Raw genomic sequence first — 23,941 nt, forward strand, 5'->3', positions numbered from 1 at the left:
TCTCGCTGCGCAAAATGTGTAATATTTTTTGGGCACCAGGCATGTCTGTATAGTCTCTCTCTTCCCTCTGTGTATACTCACTGACCTTGTGGGTAGCCGTGGCAACTGAAAGGTCAGGTGTGTTTGCTGTATTTTGGACAGCAGCGATCTCGAGGTGTAAAAGGATTTAATACCTCTGTAAATGGTAAGGAATATAGGTCTGACACTAGGGCTGTGCCTGAAATTTCACCCTGTTCCCAGTATAGTGCACTGTTATGGGTCCTGGTCAAAAGTAGTGCACTATACAGTGGGGCAAAAAAGTATTTAGTCAGCCACCAATTGTGCAAGTTCTCCCACTTAAAAACTAGGACAGACAAAATGAGAAAAAAAATTCCAGAAAATCACATTGTAGGATTTTTACAATGTGATTCATGCTTTCCTTTACACGGATCAGTCGTCCTGGTCCCTTTGCAGAAAAACAGCCCCAAAGCATGATGTGTCCACCCCCATGCTTCACAGTAGGTATGGTGTTCTTTGGATGCAACTTAGCATTCTTTGTCCTCCAAACACGACGAGTTGAGTTTTTACCAAAAAGTTATATTTTGGTTTCATCTAACCATATGACATTCTCCCAATCTTCTTCTGGATCATCCAAATGCTCTCTAGCAAACTTCAGACGGGCCTGGACATGTACTGGCTTAAGCAGGGGGACACGTCTGGCACTGCAGGATTTGAGTCCCTGGCGGCATAGTATGTTACTGATGGTAGGCTTTGTTACTTTTGTCCCAGCTCTCTGCAGGTCATTCACTAGGTCCCCCCGTGTGGTTCTGGGATTTTTGCTCACCGTTCTTGTGATCATTTTGACCCCACAAGGGTGAGATCTTGCGTGGAGCCCCAGATCGAGGGAGATTATCAGTGGTCTTGTATGTCTTCCATTTCCTAATAATTGCTCCCACAGTTGATTTCTTCAAACCAAGCTGCTTACCTATTGCAGATTCAGTCTTCCCAGCCTGGTGCAGGTCTACAATTTTGTTTCTGGTGTTCTTTGACAGCTCTTTGGTCTTGGCCATAGTGGAGTTTGGAGTGTGACTTTTTGAGGTTGTGGACAGGTGTCTTTTATACTGATAACAAGTTCAAACAGGTGCCATTAATACAGGTAATGAGTGGAGGACAGAGGAGCCTCTTGAAGAAGAAGTTACAGGTCTGTAAGAGCCAGAAATCTTGCTTGTTGGTAGGGGACCAAATACTAATTTTCCACCATAATTTGCAAATATATTCATTAAAAATCCTACAATGTGATTTTCTGGATTAGTTGAAGTGTACCTATGATGAAAATTACAGGCCTCTCTCATCTTTTTAAGTGGGAGAACTTGCACAATTGGTGGCTGACTAAATACTTTTTTGCCCCACTGTATATAGGGAATAGAGTGACATTTTGGCTTCAACCTAGTTGTTGAATTCACTTTGACTTGAAATCTCCAATTCCTCTCTCCTCTTCCTGTCCAGGTGACCAATAAGGTGGTGCTGGAGCCCAGGCAGTTTGTTGATTGGATGAGACTGGAGCCCCAGTCTGTTGTGTGGCTTCCTGTGCTACATAGAGTGGCGGCTGCTGAGACCGCCAAGCACCAGGCCAAGTGTAACATCTGTAAAGAGTGTCCCATTGTAGGGTTCAGGTAAAAATACACACAAACGCATATAGGCACAAATGTGAACACACACAGCAACTTTGATGTTAGTTCCTTTTTCTTTTTTTCTTTTGGGGGGGGGCGGTAGATCAGCATTAAAATTGCAGATAGATTGGTTGCAGATAGAGTGGTTTCCATCAATTTAATTGTCTGCGTAATTTCCAATCCCCCATATATTTTTGGGAAATATATATATATATATATATTTTTGGGGATATATTTCCCCACAGTATATATATATAAATTATATATCTTTAAAAAATATATATATTTCCTTCATTATTTTCCCGTAACCCTGACATGAATCCCTAATTGGAGTAAACAAACGGACAACAACACTTAGGCTTCTACTTCCAACTTAAACATACATATTTCTATTTTGTTTGTTTTGCCATACAGTACCAGTCAAAACATTTGGACACACCTATTCATTCAAGGCTTTTTCTTTATTTTTAAATGATTTTTTCTTACATTGTAGAATAATAGCGAAGACATCAAAACTATGAAATATCACATATGGACAAGGTAGGTTTGGTATACAGAAGTTAGGTCTATTTGGTAAAGACTATGTCCATATTATGGCAAGAACAGCTCAAATAAGCACAGAGAAATAACAGTCCATCATTGCTTTAAGGCATGAAGGTCAGTCAATCTGGGAAATTTTAAGGCATTTTGAGACATACTAATCTTTCAGAAAACCAGTTCAGATTTAAGGTCATTATATAAATAGGCAGACTTCATTTTGTCTGGCTTGCCATTCCAAATTAAATGGAGAAAAAAATGTGCTCATTAAATTTAAAAATGTCGCCAGGCCATAAGCAAATAGTTCAACTGGGATAAGACTAAAGAGTTAATCAGGGTGATTTTTAAATTAATAGACAGATATTTTCCTTTCCACGGTAGGAAGATCTTATCTATTTTTGTCCCCCCCTACACGCACGCACACACACACACACAGTGGGTTCATGCATGCTGGTCTCCCTGCTCTAGTAGAGTAGAGCAGAAAGGCAGAAAGGGCAGGCCTGCTCTGGAGGGCAGGCATTTATCTAAATGTCAGCAGATCATAAACTTCTGACTAAATACCAACTGGAGGAGGACATCTATAATCACAAGCGCTTGGACACGCACGTACACACACACACAGACGCAGACATCCACAAACAGTGCATAACAGACCACCCCTGTGATACTGGGGGTCTCAAAAGACTCCTAAAGGTCTCTTTCACACAAATGAACCAACACCGCCGGCTGATATGTCAGTAGTTTAACATAATCACACTCTTCTGATTCCAAAGACCTCCCTGTGATGAGCTGAGTTCAAAGATGTCCACAGGCTAAACACTATTGTTTGCTGTCATCCTCTTTTACAACTATTCACTTAACTCTCCTGTTCTGCCTTTGATGGCGAGGGGATCTGACATCAGTCACAGAATGGGAGCAGAATAAAACACAACACGATGCTAGCCAGAATCTACTGTCTAGTGTTGTGTATTTCTGGTTACTCACTAAGTAGTTACACCAGCTAGAGAATGTCTGAGTGAAACACTAGAAGACATTTGACACAACACATTCCCTTGGTTGTCTGTCGGGAGGGAGGGAGGGAGGGAATGAAGGCTAATGGGAGGGAGGGCTAATGAAAAGGTTGCTTTGTAGTGGGACGTGTGGTATACTGTGCTCTACTGTCTGATGCATTGCTACGGGCTCTGTCATCACTCAAATCACCTTGGGTGTGTTAGAGGAGAGAGAAGCAGAGGGATGGAAGACTTCTGATGTTGCGCATGAATTCGGTCCATCTTAATATACAGTTGTCTTACGAATGTCTTATATATTCTGATTTGAGTACAATGAAAAGGTGTTTTGGGATAGAGCTGCAGGTGCTTCATTTCGATCTTAGCAGAGGGATTGGAGAGAGAACGTGATGACAGGAGGCCCTGGAATTGCGATAGCATATGCAAGACACATGAAAGAACAAGATTGGGCAATGGAGGAATCTGTTTGACGGAATCATTACTCTTATTATCTTGTTTTTCCCTAGGTATCGCAGTCTGAAGCACTTTAACTATGACGTGTGTCAGAGCTGCTTCTTCTCTGGACGAACCGCCAAGGGCCACAAGCTCAACTACCCCATGGTGGAGTACTGCACGCCGGTGAGGAACACACACATACACACACACCTCTGTGCAACCTCATTCAACAAATCACTAGTTTTGCAACTTGTCCTGCCAGCTACATCAACTTCAGGAGCCCGGAGCAAATTGTATTTGACTGAACAAACCTTTAAATAATGTTTATAATTTCTGAGAGAGAGAGAGAGAGGTTCTCATTCAAGGGTTTTTTAAAACTATTTTTTACATTGTAGAATAGTATTGAAGACATCAAAACTATGAAATAACACATACGGAATCATGAAGTAACCAAAAAAGTGTGAAACAAGTCAAAATATATTTATTTTTAGTTTTAGTATTTAAAGTAGCCACCTTGTTAACAACATTGCACACTGTTGGCATTCTCTCAACCAGCTTGAGGTATGTGGAATGCGTTTCAATTAACATGTGTGCCTTAAGAAGTTATTTTGTGGAAATTATTTATTTCTTAACTTCTTGCGACGAGCAAACCCGTATCCGGGAGCGTAATCATAGCCTCAAACGCATTAGCATAACGCAACGGACATAAATAACCCTAGAAACTTTTCCTAATCATGAAAATCGCATATGAAATGAAATAAATATATTCAAACACAAGCTTAGCCTTTTGTTAACAACACTGTCATCTCAGATTTTCAAAATATGCGTTACAGCCAACGCTAGACAAGCATTTGTGTAAGTTTATCATGGCATAATGCTATGCTAGGCTCTGCTGGCAGCAGGCAACATTTTCACAAAATAAGAAAAGCAACCAAATTAAATCATTTACCTTTGAAGAACTTTGGATGCTTTCACTCAGGAGACTCCCAGTTAGATAGCAAATGTTCCTTTTTTCCAAAAAGATTATTTTTGTAGGCGAAAAAGCTCCCGTTTCCTCACCATGCTTGGCTGAGAAATCGACCGAAAAATGCTACAACTATAACGCCAAACTTTTTTCAAAATTAGCTACATAATATCGACAGAAACACAGCAAACGTTGTTTAGGATCCATCCTCAAGGTGTTTTTAACAAATATATTCGATAATATATCCGTCGAGGCAGTTGGTTTCTCATAAGAAGCGATTGGAAAAATTTTACGCAAGGTTTTCTGCGGGAGACACCATGTGACCACATGCCATATATGGTCCCTTACAGCCATTCTTCAAGGGAAATGCCTAAAAAGACGTCACAATGCTGTAGACACCTTGGGGAAAACGTGGAAAACGTAAGCTCATTGGTAGCTCATTCACAGCCATATAAGGAGTCATTGGCATGAGGAGGTTTCAAAAAATGCGGCACTTCCTGGTTGTTTTTTTATCTGGGTTTCGCCTGTAACATCAGTTCTGTGGCACTCACAGACAATATCTTTGCAGTTTTGGAAACATCAGAGTGGCTTCTTTCCAAAGCTGTCAATTATATGCATAGTCGAGCATCTTTTCGTGACAAAATATCTTGTTTAAAACGGGAACATTTTTCATCCAAAAATTAAAATAGCGCCCCCTAAATCCAACTGGTTAATGCGATTGAGACAATCAGTTGTGTTGTGACAAGGTAGGGAGATAATAGGTCCATATAATGGCAAGAAAAGCTCAAATAAACAAAGAGAAACGATAATCCGTCATTACTTTAAGAAATACGGAACATTTCAAGTACTTTGAAAGTCTCTTCAAGTGCAGTCTTAAAAAACATCAACCGCTATGATGAAACTGGCTCTCATGAGGACCGCCACAGGAATGGAAGACCCAGAGTTACTTCTGCTGCAGAGGCTAAGATCATTAGAGTTACCAGCCCCAGAAATTGCATGCAAAATAAATGCTTCACAGCATTTAGACTCTGTGAATCAGGCCTTCATGGTCGAATTGCTGCAAAGAAACCACTACTAAAGGACAACAATAATAAGAAGAGACTTGCTAGGGCCAAGAAACACGAGTAATGAACATTAGACCAATGGAAATTTGTCCTTTGGTCTGGAGTCCGAATTGGAGATATTTGTTTCCAACCACCATGTCTTTGTGAGAAGCGGTGTAGGTCAAAGGATGATCTCTGCATGTGTATTTCCCACGGTAGAAAATGGAGGAGGGGGTCTTGTGGTGTGAGGGTGCTTTGCTGGTGACACAGTGAACTCTCAGGCTATGTAAGGGCTATTTGATCAAGAAGGAGAGTGATAGAGTGCTGCATAAAATAAGCTGATAATCCCCCGATCTCAACCAAATTGAGACGGTTTTTGATGAGTCGGACCTCGGAGAGAAGGAAAAGATGCCAACATGTGCTCAGCCTATGTGAAAACTCCTTCAATACAGGATTAAGATTTAATCCTACTACACCAGCTTTGATGCTCGTCGGATGTGGCAGGGTTTGCAAGCTATTACGGATTACAAAGAGAAACCCAGCCTCGAGCTGCCAAGTGACGCGAGCCTACCAGACGAGCTAAATGCCTTTTATGCTTGCTTTGAGGCAAGCAACACAGAAGTATGCATGAGAGCACGAGCTGTTCCGGAAGACTGTGTGATCACACTCTCCGTAGCCAATGTGAGCAAGACCTTTAAACAGGTCAACATTCATGAGGCCACGGGGCAAGACGGATTATTAGGATGTGTACTCAAAGCATGCACGGACCAACTGGCAAGTGTCTTCACTGACATTTTCAACCTCTCCCTGACCAAGTCTGTAATACCTACGTTTCAAGCATAGTCCCTGTGCCCAAGAAACCAAAGATAATCTGCCTAAATGACTACCACTCCGTAGCATACAGGTCGGTAGCCATGAAGTGCTTAGAATGGCTCGTCATGGCTCACATCAACACCCTCATCCCGGAAATCCTAGACCCACTCCTATTTGCATACCGCCCCAACAGATCCACAGATGCAATCTCTATTGCACTCCACACTGCCCTTTCCCACCTGGACAAAAGGAACATCTATGTGAGAATGCTGTTCATTGACTACAGCTCGACATTCAACACCAAAGTGCTCACAAAGCTCAGCACTAAGCTATGGACCCTGGAACTAAACACCTCCCTCTGCAACTGGATCCTGGACTTCCTGATGGGCCACGCCCAGGTGGTAAGGGTAGGCAAAAACACATCTGCCACCCTGATCCTCAACACTGGGGCCCCTCGGGCGTGTGTGCTTAGTTCCCATCCTGTACTTCCTGTTCACCCACGACTGCGTGGCCAAGCACGACTCCAACAAAATCATCAAGTTGGATGATGACACAACAGTGGAAGGCCTGATCCCCGACAACTATAAGACATCCTTTCGGTTGGAGGTCAGAGACCTGGGGGTGTGGTGCCAGGACAACAACCTCTCCCTCAATTTGAGTAAGACAAAGTAGCTGATTGTGGACTGTAGGAAAAGGAGGGTCAAACAGGCCCCCATTAACATTGACCGGGTTGTAGTGGATTGGGTCGAGAGTTTCCTTGGTGTCCACATCACCAACAAACTATCATGGTTCAAACACACCAAGATAGTCGTGAAGAAAATATTTTACCCTCAGGAAAATACTTGGTATGGGTCCCAAGATCCTCAAAACGTTATACAGCTGCACCATCGAGAGCATCCTGACTTGTTGCATCAAAGACTACACAGGGTGGTGCGTACAGCCCAGTACATCACTCGGGCCAATCTTCCTGCCATCCATGACCTATATACTAGGCGGTGTCCCAAACAATTTGGCCCAAAAAATTGTCAGACTCCAGTCACCAAATTGATAGACTGTTCTATCTACTACCGCACGGCAAGCGGTACCGCAGCAACAAGTCTATATCCAAAAGGCTCCTTAACAGCTTCTACCCCCAAGCCATAAGACTGCTGAACAATTAATCAAATGGCCAAATGGACTATTTACATTGACACCCCCTCCCCTTTTGTTTTTACACTGCTGCTAATTGCTGTTAATTATCTATGCATAGTCCCTTTACCCCTACCTACAGTACATTAACAAATTACCTCAACTAACCTGTACCCCCGCACATTGACTTGGTACCGGTACTCCCTGTATATAGCCTCGTTATTTTATTGTTACTTTTTATTTTATTTTTAACTTTAGTTAATTTTGTAAATATTTTCTTAATTCTATTTCTTGAACTGCATTGTTGGTTAAGGGCTTGTAGTAAGCATTTCGCGGTAAGGTCTACACCTGTTGTATTCGCCACGTGACAAATACAATTGGATATGATTTGAAATTTGGTTGCTAATTAACCCATTAACGAGGAACACAGCCAGAAAAAAACATACATTTAACACACACTTCCTCCTCTCCGTCTTACAATCTTTCTCCTCTCTCTCTCTCCTCCAGACCACGTCAGGTGAGGACATGCGTGATTTCACCAAGGTGCTGAAAAACAAGTTCCGCTCCAAGAAGTACTTTGCCAAGCACCCCCGTTTGGGCTATTTACCAGTCCAGACTGTTCTTGATGGAGACAGTATGGAGATGTAAGTGCCTTGAAGGGATGGTCTCGTTGTGTTGCCCTCCTGTCAAGACTTTAATTTACACTCCCTGTGTGCTTATTTACCTGTCTGCGGAGCGTTATACCCTCTGGCAGACTTGGGCAATTTATCTCCTGTGTAGCACAGAGCTGTAGCACAGGGTTGCTGCTCTGCTGTGGAGTGAGTCTGTCTGGATTTACGCTGGTCGCTCGCGCAGACACACATAAATCCTCAGTAATGGTGTTTAACTATTGCAGATTATGCAGATGCTAGAGTCAGGTGGTGGGAGGTGTGAGTTATGTCCCCCTCACTGTCTCCATCAACTAGTAGCTTCAACGAATGTCTCTCTTTCTCCCCACATCTCTTTATCTCACCCCTTTTTGATATATCCTCCTCTATCAGTATCTTTCTGTCTTTGTACGTCTCTCTCTCTTTCTCTCTCTCTCCTTCACACAGACACACACACACACGCACATTCCAGATCTATGCAGCCACTCCTCAGATCGATTACCCCACCATCCTCATTCCACTCTGTCTTGCTTTTCCTCCCTCCTCTCTCTGTGCCTAAGACATAAAATACATTACCAAAAGTATGTGGACACCGGTTCTTCGAAATTCTATTTCCAAAATCATTGATATTGAGATCGAGCACTGATGTTGGGCGATTAGGCCTGGCTTGCAGTCGGTGTTCCAATTCATCCCAAAGGTGTTCGATGGGGTTAAGGTCAGGGCTCTCTGCAGGCGGGTCAAGTTCCTCCACACCAATCTTGACAATCCTTTTCTGTATGGACATCGCTTTGTGCACAGGAGCATTGTCATGCTGAAACAGGAAAGGGCCTTTACCAAACTGTTGCCACACAATTGGAAGCACAGTGTTGTCTAGAATGTCATTGAATACTGTAGCATTAAAATTTCCCTTCACTGGAACTAACGGGCCTAGCCCGAACTATGAAAAACAGCCCCAGACCATTATTACTCCTCCACCAAACTTTACAGTTGGCACTATGCATTGGGGCAGGTAGCATATACCTGGCATCCGCCAAAATATGATTTGTCTGTCGGACTGCCAGATGGTGAAGCGTGATTCATCACTCCAGAGAATGCATTTCCATTGCTCCAGAGTCCAATGGCTGCGAGCTTTACACCACTCCAGCCTATTCTTGGCATTGTGCATGCTGATCTTAGGCTTGTCTGTGTGGCTGCTCGGCCATGAAAACCCATTTCATGAAGCTCCCGACGAACAGTTATTGTGCTGACATTGCATCCAGAGGCAGTTTGGAACTTGGTAGTGAGTGTTGCACCCAAAGCCAGATGATTTTTTACACGCTTTAGCACTCGGTGGTCCCATTCTGTAAGCTTGTGTGGCCCACCATTTTGCGGCTGAGCCATTGTTGCTCCGAGACACTTCCACTTTACAATAGCAGCACTTACAGTTGATAGCAGCTCTAGCAGGGCAGAAATCTGAAAGGTGGCATCCTATGACGGTGCCACATTGAAAGTCACTAAGCTCTTCAGTAAGGCCATTCTACTGCCAATGCTAGTCTATGGAGATTGCATGATTGTGTGCTTGATATTATACACTTGTCAGCAACAGGTGTGGCTGAAATAGCCGAATCCACTAATTTGAAGGGGTGTCCACATACTTTAGTAAATATAGTGTACCACCTGCAGTGGTGCGTATTTGACAAATGCCTTTAAAAGGTGGAGAAAAGGTTGAAAATCGGGAAGGGATTCTTTAAAATGCTGCAAAGGAAATGGTGGCTTGTAGAAATATGACTATTCAAAAAATAATCACACACACTGTTAACTCCCTCCCACCTGCTCTTCCTTCATTACACGACAAATAGGATTTCTAACAAAGAGACATATGTTAATTTGAAAGACGCATTGGAGCCACCTACCTTGCTGTGTTATGTGTCGTTCACCACCCTTATTTGTGAGAGCTCAGGATAAGGCTGTACACTACATTAACTCTAGCAGGGAGTCTGATGAGTTTAGGAGTTGTGTGGGTTGGAGTTTGAGAGCGTGCATTTGGGGACTCATTTTAAATCACATTAACTCAGACTTTTGTGTGGAGTCAATAACACACAATAACACAGAGATGTACACGTTCTGACAAACACAAACACACACACACACTTCTGTCAACCCGAGCAGAGGCGGCAGTAGTGAGCGCGGGCTAATGAAATTCCTCCTGAACATATGGCAGTGGTTCTTTGTTCCCAGCACCCTCTCTGTCTGTCTGTCAAGCAAGGAAAGGTGTCGGAGTGCAAATGTGTTGTTTACCCCCCCTTATAGAGGAGAGGAGAGGGTGCTAGAGGATGAGAGGAGAGGGGAGGAAAGAACATTGTTAACAGACATTGTTAACCTTTCTAGGGCAGGCGTTCTGCCAGTGGAACCCCTCCACAACATTCCTCTGAAAAGGCAGCGCGCGAAATTCAAAAATAGTTTTTAGAAATATGTAACTTTCACACATTAACAAGTCCAATACAGCAAATGAAAGATAAACATCTTGTTAATCTACCCATCATGTCCGATTTCAAAAATGCTTTACAGCGAAAGCACAACATATAATTATGTTGGGTAATAGCCAAGTCAAAAAAAAAACTGACATTTTTCCAGCCAAAGAGAGGAGTCACAAAATGCAGAAATATAGATAAAATGAATCACTAACCTTTGATGGTCTTCATCAGAAGGCACTCATAGGACATCATGTTACACAATACATGTATGTTTTGTTCGATACTGTGCATATTTACATTGGCGCGTTACGTGCAGTAATGTTTTGATTCCAAAACATCCGGAGAGTTTGCAGAAATACTCATCATAAACATTGATAAAATAACTGTTATTCACAGAATTAAAGATAGACTTCTCCTTAATGCAACCGCTGTGTCAGATTTGTTTTAAACTTTACGGAAAAAGCATAATCTGAGAACGGCGCTCAGAACCCAAAACAGCCAGAGGAATATCCGCCATTTTGGAGTCAACAGAAGTTAGAAATTACACCATAAATATTCACTTACCTTTGATGATCTTCATCAGAAGGCACTCCCAGGAATCCCAGTTTGACAATAAATGATTGATTTGTTCCATAAAGTTCCATAAAGTCCATCATTTATGTCCAAATAGCCACTTGTTGTTAGCGTGTTCAGCCCAGTAATCCATCTTCATGAAGCGCAGGCACTTAGTCCAGACAAAAACTTGAAAAGTTCCGTTACAGTCCTTTAGAAACATGTCAAACGATGTACAGAATTAATCTTCTGGATGTTTTTAACATAAAACATCAATAATGTTCCAACCGGAGAAATCCTATGTCTGAAGAAAAGCACTGGAACGACAGGTAACTGTCTGGAGCGCGCGTCATGAAACCAAGGCACTCTGCCAGAACACTGACTCAAAGAGGTCTCATGAGCCCCTCCTTTATAGTAGAATCCTCATTCAAGTTTCTAAAGACGGTTGACATCTAGTGGAAGCCGTAGGAAGTGCAACTTCATCCATATCGCAATGTGTATTCGGGAGGCCAAGCTTTGAAAGGCTACAAACCTCAGATGTCCCACTTCCTGGCTGGATTTTTCTCAGGTTTTCGCCTGCCATATGAGTTCTGTTATACTCACAGACATCATTCAAACAGTTTTAGAAACTTCAGAGTGTTTTCTATCCAATACGAATAATAATATGCATATATTAGCATCTGGGACAGAGTAGGAGGCAGTTCACTCTGGGCACGCTATTCATCCAAAAGTGAAAATGCTGCCCCCTATCCCAAAATAGATTTAAGTTAAAAAGTGAGTGTCAGGACAGCTCCCTCAAGACCTGTTGGGCTGCACTGGCATACAAGTGTGTTTGAAATAATCAGGATTGAATTGGATTTAATACGTGTTTTGGTATTCAGTGAAAAAAAATATATATAAACACAACATCATGCAAACAATAATGATAAGGAAAACCTTTTGCTACAGTATGGAACACTCAACAAATGCAACAGACAGTGTGTGTGTGTGTGTGGGTGTGGGTGTGTGTATGGTGGTGTGCCATGTAGGCTAGTTGTAGAAACTCCAGCAACATCTCTGTATGGTATCACATTTGACACCACAGTATATGCAGCACTCTGCACACACAACATCATGTGATCAAGGCTTTGCATATGAAAATGCCCTTCCCTCCCCTTCATTTTCAGAGTCAGTGTGGGAGTCTACTGTTGGCTTTGTACATACCAGTCAGTCCATTTCCCTAATACACACACACACACACACACACACACACACACACACACACACACACACACACACACACAGACACACACACAAACAAAGTCTCCCTGATGGTGCCAGGGACATGCTTCAATGCAGAGACAAGTTTTTGTTTAGGTGTGAATTTCAATTCATCTGTTTTTTTTATGCAATGTGTTTAAAAATAATTTGAAGAATTGTTTTTACCAGAAAATAGTTAAGCCAACAGTTATTCCTTCACATTTTGTCAGAAAGGGGCTACTAAGTGTATTACGACTATTCTATATCAGGGGTATACATTGAACATGTTTGTGTTTGTCATGTGATCATTGTGAATTTCAAACTTTTTTTCTATAGTTGCTGGTTGTTGACAGTGACAATATCATTCCTGTAGATCACGGTGGTTAAATGTGGTTACTCAGTATATCCAGGGAGGTTGGCTGTAGTTGCGCTGTCCTTTGGCCTGCTGCCATCCCAGGGAAAAGTGAACTCTTAAGGCCCAGCATCACTGACTCTCCAGGCCCCTTACTCCTGCTGCCTGTTCTGACTGTGCTCTATACAGCAGCAGCACCAACATTAGTCAGAGCTAAACGCTCCAAAGGTCGCCCTCTCTCCTTCCTCCCTCGCTCTCTTCATCTTTTTCATAAGATGGCACCCATCCAGCCTGTCATGAGAAAAATTGGAGGAGAGAAAACCGTCTCATCACAGCAGTGTGTCTGGTTTTGAAAAAAATCTACTGAAACCCTAGTTGGTGTTGTCCTCTCTAAAAAAAACGTCCTTATGTCACCAGTTAACGGGGGTGCACAAAGTGCTAGCAGACTGCAGACAGCAGTCCCAAATAGCAAAATCTCTCCTTCACTGAGTGATCATGTACAATAGGAGTCTCATTTTGGCAGAGAAGTGACTGCAGCTTTCTTTACCAATGCGAGACACACACATCCACGATTCAGCGTTTTGCGTTTGAATGTCTCCACTTTCTTATTGCGAACTATAACACAAGGAATGATCTAACTTTCAGAGCTCACAAGCAATTACCTTAGCATCTCAAACGTCCTTTCCTTCTCTTCCTGTCACATCTATATTTAGCAACTGTTATTTTTCAGTACATTAAATTCATTTTTTTCGGCACTGTGCATTACAAGTTTAGACATTTTGAAGACTGCAAATGAAATGTAACTGTAATAAGGGAATGGCACAGATAGGATATGGTATTTTGATAATCTCGGTAATGCTGGCAAATGTCAAGTAAGCCTAATAATAGCTGCACATTTGTCCTTGCAATCAGTGCTGAAATTAAAAGGCATACTTAGCTACTATAGTAAATACAGGCTTGGAGCTGCATAGCCTTGCGTGTAAGTTAATATTCCACTAAAATTATTTAAATAGGAACTCAGTTACAATATCACTTGGAACTTAATAGTTTAATTACTAGAAACCATTGGACCATAGGCTTAAGACGAAAGGGAAGATTTTATTTGGAGCAGGATTTGAGAATAGGATTAACTTGCTCCTAAGGTCAGTGTATTTTCCTCTACAATAGTAAAGGTTAGGATTTGGTGTGGGCAAGCTGATACTAGACCTGTGCCTAAGGGCAACATCTACCTGGTGTGCTGCGTGCTCCTGTTGTCACACACTTCTGGCTGTACCAAGCATCGACCCTCTTATGCTGTTGGTTGGAACCCTACCACCTGTACTCTCCTCCTGTTGTATTTGGTTCTTGAACGTGTTCCTGTTATGTGGTCCTAAATATTGATTTTCTGTGGTGCCTTTCCTCTCCTCCCCTCCCCTCCCGTCCGTTTCTCTTGCAGTCCCGTCACTCTCATCAGCATGTGTCCGGAGCAGTATGAGTGAGTATCTGCATGTGTCCCCCCCTCCAGATCAGAATGTTCCCGACATCTAAAACTCACCACCCCAACTACCCCCACTCAGCCGTCACACCGCATGTTGCCTGTCTGCCCGATCTACCAAGCAAGCACTTCCTCCTCCTCTTCCTCACAGCATCCTCTTCCTCCTAACATCCTTTCATCCCACTAGCGGTGCAGTAACTCCTGACTGGCTACCTAGATCATCAAAATCTTCTGTTGTTGATTTGTTTGTTTATTTATTTATTATATTCATTGATTTCTCACTGCTGATTTGATTTGATTTTGTAATCAGTCTTTTTGGTTGTGTTATTGTGTCTCATTTTGTACCCATCTCCACCCTTCCATTCCCCCTCTCCAGGCTTTCCCAGTCACCCCAGCTCTCTCATGATGACACTCATTCCAGGATAGAGCAGTACGCTAGCAGGTACTGTACTCTTCCATCACACAAACTTTGCACACACTTGGTCGTGTAGAAGTTGAGAATATATACAGTGCATTCGGAAAGTATTCAGACCCCTTCATTTTTTACACATTTGGTTATGTTACAGCCTTATTCTAAAATCTACAAACAAAACCCCATTATGACAAATGTTTGCAATTTCAAAAAAAATTATGACACTCGAAATTGCATTGTTTCCATTGATCATCCTTGAGATGTTTCTACAACTTGATTGGAATCCGTCTGCAGTAAATTAAATTGATTGGACATGATTTGGAAAAGCATATACCTGTCAAAATATTGTCCCACAGTTGACAGTGCATTGTAGAACAAAAACCAAGCCATGCGGTCAAAGGAATTGTCCGTAGAGCGCCAAGACAGGATTGTGTTGAGGCACAGATCTGGGGAAGGGTACCAAAGCATTTCTGCAGCACTGAAGGTCCCGAAGAACACAGTGGCCTCCATCATGAATGGAAGAAGTTTGAAACCATCAAGACTCTTCCTAGAGCTTGCTGCCCGGCCAAACTGAGCAATCGGGGGAGAAGGGCCTTGGTCAGGGAGGTAACCAAGATCCCGATGGTCACTCTGACAGAGCTCCAGAGTTCCTCTGTGGAGATGGGGAGAACCTTCCAGAAGGACAACCATCTCTGGGGCACTCCACCATGCAGGCCTTTATGGTAGAGTGGCCAGATGGAAGACACTCCTCAGTAAAAGGCACATGACAGCCCGCTTGGAGTTTGTTAAAAGGGCTCTCAGACCATGAGAAAAAAAATGTGGTCTGATGAAACCAACATTGAGCTCATCATCACGTCTGGAGGAAACCAGGACCCGCTCATCACCTGGCCAATACCATCCCTACTGTGAAGCATTGTGGTGGCACCATCATGTTGTGGGGATGTTTTTCAACGGCAGGGACTGGGAGACTTGTCAGGATCGAGGGAAAGATTAATGGAGCAAAGTACAGAGAGATCCTTGATGAAAACCTGCTCCAAAGCGCTCAGGACCTCAGACTGGGGCGAAGGTTCACCTTCCAACAGGACAACGACCCTTAGCACACAGCCAAGGCAATGCAGAAGTGGCTTCGGGACAAGTCTCTGAATGTCCTTGAATGGCCCAGCTACAGCCCGGACTTGAACCAGATCGAACATCTCTGGAGGGACCTGAAAATTGCTGTGCAGCAACACTCCACATCCAACCTGACAGAGCTTGATATGATTGAGAGCTTGAGAGGATCTGCAGAATGGGAGAAACTCCCCAAATACAGGTCTGCCAAGCTTGTATTGTCCTCTCTAAGAATACTCAAGGCTGTAATGGCTGCCAAAGGTGCTTCAACAAAGTACTGAGTAAAGGGTCTGAATACTTATGTAAATGTAATATTTCTGTTTTAGTTTAACGTAACAAAATGTGGAAAAAGGGGGTCTCAATTATTTCCGAATGCAATGTATTACCGCCTATGTCGTCTACACTGTTGTCCATTAAATTAGAGACAGTAGGGCTAGCCTCCCTTGCAAATATTATGGTGCCCCCTCAGTTTCAGCCATTCCATATGCTACACCATTGAGAGCAGCCTAACTGGTTGAATCACCGCCTGGTATGGCAACTGCTCGGCCTCTGACCACAAGGCACTACAGAGGGTAGTGTGAATGGCCTAGTACATCACTGGGGCCAAGTTTCCTGACATCCAGGACCTCTATACCAGAGGAAGACCCATAAAATTGCCAAAGAATCCAGCCACCCCAGTCATAGACTGTTCTCTCTGCTACTGCATGGCAAGCTGTACTGGAGCGCCAAGTCTAGGTCCAAAAGGCTTCTTAACAGCTTTCATGAACCATTAACCCACAGCTCAATGCACCTCACTGTTACCAGTTAACAAGCTGCCTTGACGCACACACACACACTCATATGTGCAAACGCAAACATACACATACTGTACACGCAGACTCTGTATTAGCATACTAGCCCTATCCCAGTGTTAGCCGTGGGCCAGTGTAAGGCCAGTAATCCACTGTGTTCCCCTCCCAACCGCATGGATCTATCACAACAACAACACTCCACCCGTGCCCAATGGGATTGGACCAGTGTGGTTCTGAACCTCTCATCCCAGTCACTGTACTGTAATCCATCTCATGTCATAATTGGATCCCATATTGTAGTGGCTGATCCTCTGGCTGTTGGACTGAACTCTGTCTGAATGTCAGATGTCTGTTGTCCACTCGTTAGGTCACATTTCATCCGGTCACCTAGAATGGTGCACTAGCCAGCAGCAGTTTCTTCTGTACCCAGTAATGCTTCGTAGGCATTGACCCCCAACTTAACGTTCATTAACTCATCTGTGTTTCTCAGACTGGCTCAGATGGAACGCTCCAATGGTTCTCTGCCCACTGACAGCAGCTCAACTACAGGAAGCATGTAAGTAAACATTAGTAACCACAAGTAACCATTAGTAAACATTAGGTTTCTCCGTTACCCTACTGTCCACCTACTTGTCAACCTTGAGGTTAGACTAATGGACATATCTCTGTCAAGACTACCTGTGTTATGTTTGGCTCTGTGGACTGTCTCACACTGCCATAAAATATTTAAGTCTCTCAGTTAATTCATGTGTTAGAGCTTTGAGTGGCATAAAAATATAGATATAACAATTATATATGATTATTATTGTCATTATTTGGTCTATGATAATAATTGAACAAGCAGAGAACAATAGATTGAAAAGAGGATGCGGAGAGGATGGGGAGAAGGAGGAGAAATGGAGATGGAAAAACAGAGAGGGAGGAGAAGAGTGAAAGATAAGGATGAAAAGAGTGCGTTAAAGCGAGAAAGATGGTTTGCTTTGATATAGATTAAAATGAATGATCTTGGAGTGGGAAGATGGTTATGGGAAGAGAGAACTTTCAAGAGAAAAGGCGGGGCGAGAGAGGGAGAGGGGATGACAAAAGATAGAGAGGCGGTAAGCAATACTGAAGCCGCAGATTTGTGTGTGTGTCTGTCTGAGGGAGAGAGAGAAAGAGAGCGAGAGAGCTTGAGAGTGTTAAGACCTAATCCCAACTGAGATTCTTATCGGGGGAATGAGTTCTCTGAGCTCTCTGACACCCTCTGAGGTCACACACACACACAGCTCTCTGTACACCCTCTGTCGCTATGATCCTGTGTTTAGAGGGGGGTTAGAATGTGATGATCCCTCAACCTGCTCTGATAAGAGGGAGAAGCCGAGCTGAAGTCTGCAGATATCACTCAGATGATCTGCATGTGTGCACGTGTGCGTTCACTGAAGCACATGTGGGATTTGGAAATGGTTTTCAGTGAGGACACGTTGGCAAAAATCAATCCACACACGAAGGCGCATCAGGCATGTTTGAGGGAGCGGGATACAACTGCGTAAGAGAGAAACATAATCAGGAACACGGTGAGCATGATAGACAGATTGGAGAGGGATAAGAGAGTGACAGAAATATGGAAGAAGTGCGAGCCCTGTTGCACTCTATAGCCATGAAATACCTTGAAGGGTGGTCCAATTCGCATATCGCCCCAAGAGATCAACAAATGACGTAATCACTATTGCACTCCACTCTGCCCTCACCCACCTGGACAAAAGGAATATCTATGTAAAAATAGAGGGGGGTTAGTACCGTTCCAAGCTCAGGACTCTGGGTCTGAACACCCCCATATGCAACTGGATCCTGGCGAGGGTAGGTAACAACACATCCACCATGCTGACCATCAACACAGGGGCCCCTCAGGGGTGTGTGTTTGGTCCCCTTCTGTACTCCCTGTTCATCCATGACTGCGTGGCCGCGCACGACTCTAACACCATCATCAAGTTTGCTGACAACACGGCGATGGCAAGACTGATCACCGATGACAATGAAGCAGCCTATAGGGAGAAGGTCAGAGACATTGCAGTGTGGTGCCAGGACAACAACCACTTCCTCAAAGTCAGTAAGACAAAGCAGCTGATCGTGGACTACAGGAAACGGCAGGGCAAGTAGTGGAGTGGGTCGAGAGCTTTAAGTTCCTTTGTGTCCTTATAACTAAGAAATGAACATGTTCCAGACACACCCACACAGTTGGGAAGAGTGCACGTAAGCACCGTAAGGACCTCTACACCAGGTGGTGTCAGAGGAAGGCCCAAAAAATTGTCAAAGACTCCAGCCACCCAAGCCGTAGACTGTTCTCTCTGTTACCGCACAGCAAGCGGTACCGGAGCGCCAAGTCTGAGACCAACAGGATCCTAAGCAGCTTCCACCCCAGGCCAGAAGACTGCTAAACAAGACTGCTAAATAGCTGATCAAATGGCTACCCAGACTACCTGCATTGACCCTTTCTTGCACTGACTCTATGCACACACACTGGACGCACACACACACATGCATACTGATGACACACACTCACCAACATTCACACTCACCACATTACATGGCTGCTACTGTCTATTTCCTATCCTGTTACCTAGTCACTTTACCCCTACCTATACAGTATGTACGTAGCTACCTCAATTACCTTGTACCCCTACACATCGACTCGGTACTGGTACTCCCTGTATATAGCCATGTTACTTTAACTCATTATTGTTATTCATTGTGTAATTCTCATTATGCCACTAGAGATTTTTTACAATTTTCTTTCGTATCTTCGAATCAAACGTTATTTGTCACATGCGCTGAATACAACAAGTGTAGACTTTACCGTGAAATGCTTACTTACAAGCCCTTAACCAACAACAGTGCAGTTCAAGAAGAGTTAAGAAAATATTTGCAAGTAGACTAAAATAAAAAGTATGAATAAAATGCAACGCAACACAATAAGAATAACACTAACGAGGCTATATACAGGGGGCACCGGTACCGAGTCAGTGTGCAGGGTAATTTGTACATGTAGGTGTGTGTGAAGTGACTATGCATTGATAATAAACAGCGAGTAGCAGCAGTGTACAAAAGGAAGAGGGGGGGGGCAATGTAAATTGTCTGGTGCCGATTTTATTAATTGTTCAGCAGTCTTATGGCTTGGGGGTAGAAGCTGTTAAGGGACCTTTTGGTCCTAGACTTGGCACTCCGGTACTGCTTGCCGTGTGGTAGCAGAGAAAACAGTCTATAACTTGGGTGACTGGAGTCTCTGACAATTCTATGCGCTTTCCTCTGACACCATCTATTGTACAGGTCCTGGATGGCAGGAAGCTTGGCCCCAGTTAGGTATTGGGCCATTCGCACTACCCTCTACAGCGCCTTACAGTCAGATACCGAGCAGTTGCCATACCAGGCGGTGATGAAACCGGTCAGGATGCTCTCTATGGTGCAGCTGTAGAACCTTTTGAGGGTCTGGGTACCAATGCCGAAACTTTTCAGTCTCCCGAGGGGGAAAAGGTCTTGTCTTGCCCTCTTCACAACTGTCTTGGTATGTTTGGACCATGATAGTTCGTTGACGATGTGGACACCAAGGAACACGAAACTCTCGACCCGCTCCACTACAGCCCAATCGATGTAATTGGGGGCCTGGTTTTCCTGTTGTCCACAATCAGGTCCTTTGTCTTGCTCACGTTGATGGAGAGGTTGTTGTCCTGGCACCACACTGCCAGTTCTCTGACCTCCTCCCTATAGGCCGTCTCATCATTTCAGTGATAAGCCCTGTTTTTCTTAACTCTGCGTTATTGGAAAAATACCTGTAAGTAAGCAGTTCACTGTTAGTCTACACCTGTTGTTTTATGAAGCATGTGACAAATACAATTTGATTTTGTGAGTGTCCATACTCACGTGTGTTTGTGTTCCTTTCAGCCATCTGCCCCCACACCTCCCTCTGTCCGCCTGCCCTCTCTGCTAAAAAACTCTATTTTAAAACAGCTGTGCTCGAGACACCCCAAAGTACTGTTTCACCACAGTAACGGCCTGAACATGCTTTTTGCTCTGATTACACCCTACCTAACAATGTGATCTGCTTCAGATCGATGAGAGGAAAGAGGGAGGAAAAGACGGATGGATAGAGATTTTATTTTTTTACAGGGCCAGACACAAGTGATAGGTGAAGGATGATGATTATGAGGATGAGGAAGGTTAATGTGATAGCTCCATTAGAAGTAGCAGAGTAAAAACAGCCTCCAGGCTCAAACTACTTATCCTCTCATCAGCTCAGTAAGTACACCCACTGTAAGGATTTTTCTACACCTTTCTGCTCAGGTAATATCCCATTATATAGCTTACTTTCATCATGTTTTGACACTTATTTTCTCAAGTAAATTCTAGGGCTGGGAATTGACAGGGAGCTCACGATACGATATCGTCACCATACTTAGGTGTCGATACGATATGTATTGCTGTTCTCACGATTCTATATGTATTGTGATTCAATACTGTGATTTTACTGTGATTTGATGTTCCAAACATATTGCTCACCCTACGTCTGCTGCAGAGGGACAAGAGAGAGCCACGAGAAAATGAGTTTTGATCAGTCATGGAAATAAAAGTGCTGAAAACAAATTGTCTCCCTATTTAAAAAGAAGATGGAGAACAGGCTGTGAAAAATACTGAGTTTTGGTGCAAACTAGCGCAAACATTTTATTGTGATATTGTCAAAACGATACAATAGGATATATCGTCAAATTATATCCTGATATGTAAATGTAGATTTTTTTCCCCATTCACTAGTAGATTTCCCCCTCTACACATTTATAAAAATACATTTTATTGTATTTTTTGAAAGGTAATGCTAAAACGGCAAAGTGCGTCAGACGTTTTGGGATGAGGATAAAATTTGTCAATGTTCTCCTAATTTTGTTTGAACTCCAAGACTGCGCCCTGTGTCAGTTGTAACAGGCAAATTAGCGATGCTTCCTTTAAAAGGATTAATTGCCTGGAATCTGTGGACAAACGTGTTAACACCCGTAAATCCTGTCTAAGCTGTGTGATGCGTTTGGACGGCGGCCAGGCTTAACACTGAGTTCAGCATGTACTCCGCTAAGGATTAATTCTGATTCCCTTTTATGTCACGCTTTATGATTTCAATAATCTTTTAAAAGACTCATATCTAGGTCTGTTCCACCTACACTTTCGAGAGTTCTTCATCTCTCCAACACCACCTGTGTCTTAGAACGCTCAGTTATACACACACACACATATACGTCTTTAATTGTGTGTGTGTGTTTGTTGTTGTGCTGTGCATTTGTGTCCAGGCAAGCCAGAGAGCTGCTTATTATGTGTTATCTCCAGCCAAGCCTAAGTGTGGTCATTGATGCTGCTGTTAATCACCAAGGTGCCAGGATTCTGCCTGTGCTTCCTCTCTTCTCTGTCTCCTTCTCCCCAATATTTCAATCCCTCTCTTTCTAACCTTCTCCCTATGTGACTCTTCCTTTTTCTTCATATGTTTCTCTCTCTCTCCCTCTCGCTCTGTCCCTCCCTTCTTCCTTCCTTTTCTCCCTCCATCAACTCCGCTCTTACACACCATCTGATTTGGCTCTAGTAAAATCAAGCTTTACCTTTGGGCTTAAACCAGGCTTCTCATTCAACTCTGAATTCAATTTACCCACTTTGCATCACAGAGAAAAACTACACAAAAATCCCCTGAAATGAACCATTTGATGACCCCCCCCTCTCCTCCCCCTCAAACCTCCACACAACTGACTCCATAGCACCGGTCCCAGGAGAGAAAAGGTTTGAAATCTCATCTGAAGTATGGCATGAAAGAGTTCTCTGCCTAATTTGGTCACTCAGCTTCATTGGGATGCCTGTGCTTTGTGAAGTTCTAGGCACAGAGCCCTGAACACACTGTTGCAGTAAAGCTGGCAAAATTCTACCCTACCACTGTAAGGATCGACGCTGGTAGACGAGAAACGGGTACAGGGAGAACATTTAATTAGCAACGGACATGGAACAGGACAGAAACAGTGTCTGGACACAAACACATAACAGCATTAAAGCTGACACCGGGAACAAACGAGGGAGAAGACAGTTATAGAGAGGGTAATCAACAAGGTAATGGAGTCCAGATGAGTCCAATATTGCACAGCTGTAGGTAATGAAGGTGACAGGTGTGCATAATGAAGGGCAGCCAGGTGCCTTTCAAGCATGACGGGGATGGGCGCCTGCTTAGCCCACCGAGGCAAGACCTCTAGAGCCAGCTAAGGCGTGGAAACCCGACGAGCTACCCGAGGCACCCCCAGTTCCATCAGCGACGACACCTGGACCCGACGTCACCAACCAAAAAAGAAAGACCTCCCTGATGCTTCGTATAGTGGTGTCAGCGTTCTGTAAGGAACAGCGCTGGAGACGGGAAGCAGGTACAGGGAGAATTTTTTTTTTAAACAACGGACTTGAAACAGAACAGGAACAGTGTCTGGGCAGGGGAAGGAGTCCAGGTGAGTCCAGTGAGAGCTAATGCGAGTAATGAAGGTGACAGGTGTGCGTAATGAAGGGCAGCCTGGCGCCCTCGAGTGCCAGAAAGGGAGAGCGGGAGAAGGCGTGACAATCACACTGTCCTTCTCTAACCCGTACTATACATAACATGATCTCTTCCTTTCTCCTATTCTCTCTACATCTTGTATTCTCTTTCTGTCTCGCATTCTCTCTCTCTCTCACACTCTGTTTCTCTGTCTCTCTCACACTCTGTTTCTCTGTCTCTCTCTGTCTCTCTCTCACTATTTAATTGGTCACTCACAGTGCGGTCAAGGTTTCACCCAGGCCCTATATGAGCATCTTCTCACACAGCTCTCCTTCCCGTTCCATATTCCCTCCCCATATCATAGAGTTGAATTCGGAAGTTTACATACACTTAGGCGGGAGTCATTAAAACTTGTTTTTCAACCACTCCACAAATGTCTTGTTAACAAACTATAGTTTTGGCAAGTCGATTAGGACATCAACTTTGTGCATGACACGATTAATTTTTCCAACAATTGTTTACAAACAGATTATTTCACTTATAATTCACTGTATCACAATTCCAGTGGGTCAGAAGTTTACATACACTAACTTGACTGTGCCTTTAAACAGCTTGGAAAATTGCAGAAAATTAAATCATGGCTTTAGAAGCTACTGATAGGCTAATTCACATAATTTGGGTCAATTGGAGGTGTACCTGTGGATGTGTTTTATGGCCTACCTTCAAACTCAGTGTCTCTTTACCTGTTATGGCAAGGAGGTAACTCCACCCCTCCCCCATTCAGCTGAAAAGGTAGCACAGGGAATTCAAAAATATTCTTTAGAAAT

General features: G+C 43.5%; 1 protein-coding gene across 9 annotated transcripts in view; it reads left to right on the forward strand.

The window, feature by feature from the left end:
- LOC112232975 (utrophin-like) overlaps positions 1 to 23,941 on the forward strand; it is a 169,966-nt gene that overhangs the window by 118,237 nt on the left and 27,788 nt on the right. For 8 of the 9 annotated variants that reach the window (XM_042321891.1, XM_042321885.1, XM_042321888.1 and 5 more), the window contains exons 14-19: positions 1,486 to 1,652; positions 3,700 to 3,811; positions 8,084 to 8,220; positions 14,255 to 14,293; positions 14,670 to 14,735; positions 17,094 to 17,159. In XM_042321891.1, the coding sequence (XP_042177825.1) occupies positions 1,486 to 1,652; positions 3,700 to 3,811; positions 8,084 to 8,220; positions 14,255 to 14,293; positions 14,670 to 14,735; positions 17,094 to 17,159 (587 nt within the window). The remainder of the gene's footprint in view (positions 1 to 1,485; positions 1,653 to 3,699; positions 3,812 to 8,083; positions 8,221 to 14,254; positions 14,294 to 14,669; positions 14,736 to 17,093; positions 17,160 to 23,941) is intronic. The other variant, XM_042321883.1, reaches the window with a different exon arrangement.

Source organism: Oncorhynchus tshawytscha, linkage group LG05 (assembly GCF_018296145.1).
Source record: "Oncorhynchus tshawytscha isolate Ot180627B linkage group LG05, Otsh_v2.0, whole genome shotgun sequence".
NCBI lineage: Eukaryota > Metazoa > Chordata > Actinopteri > Salmoniformes > Salmonidae > Oncorhynchus > Oncorhynchus tshawytscha.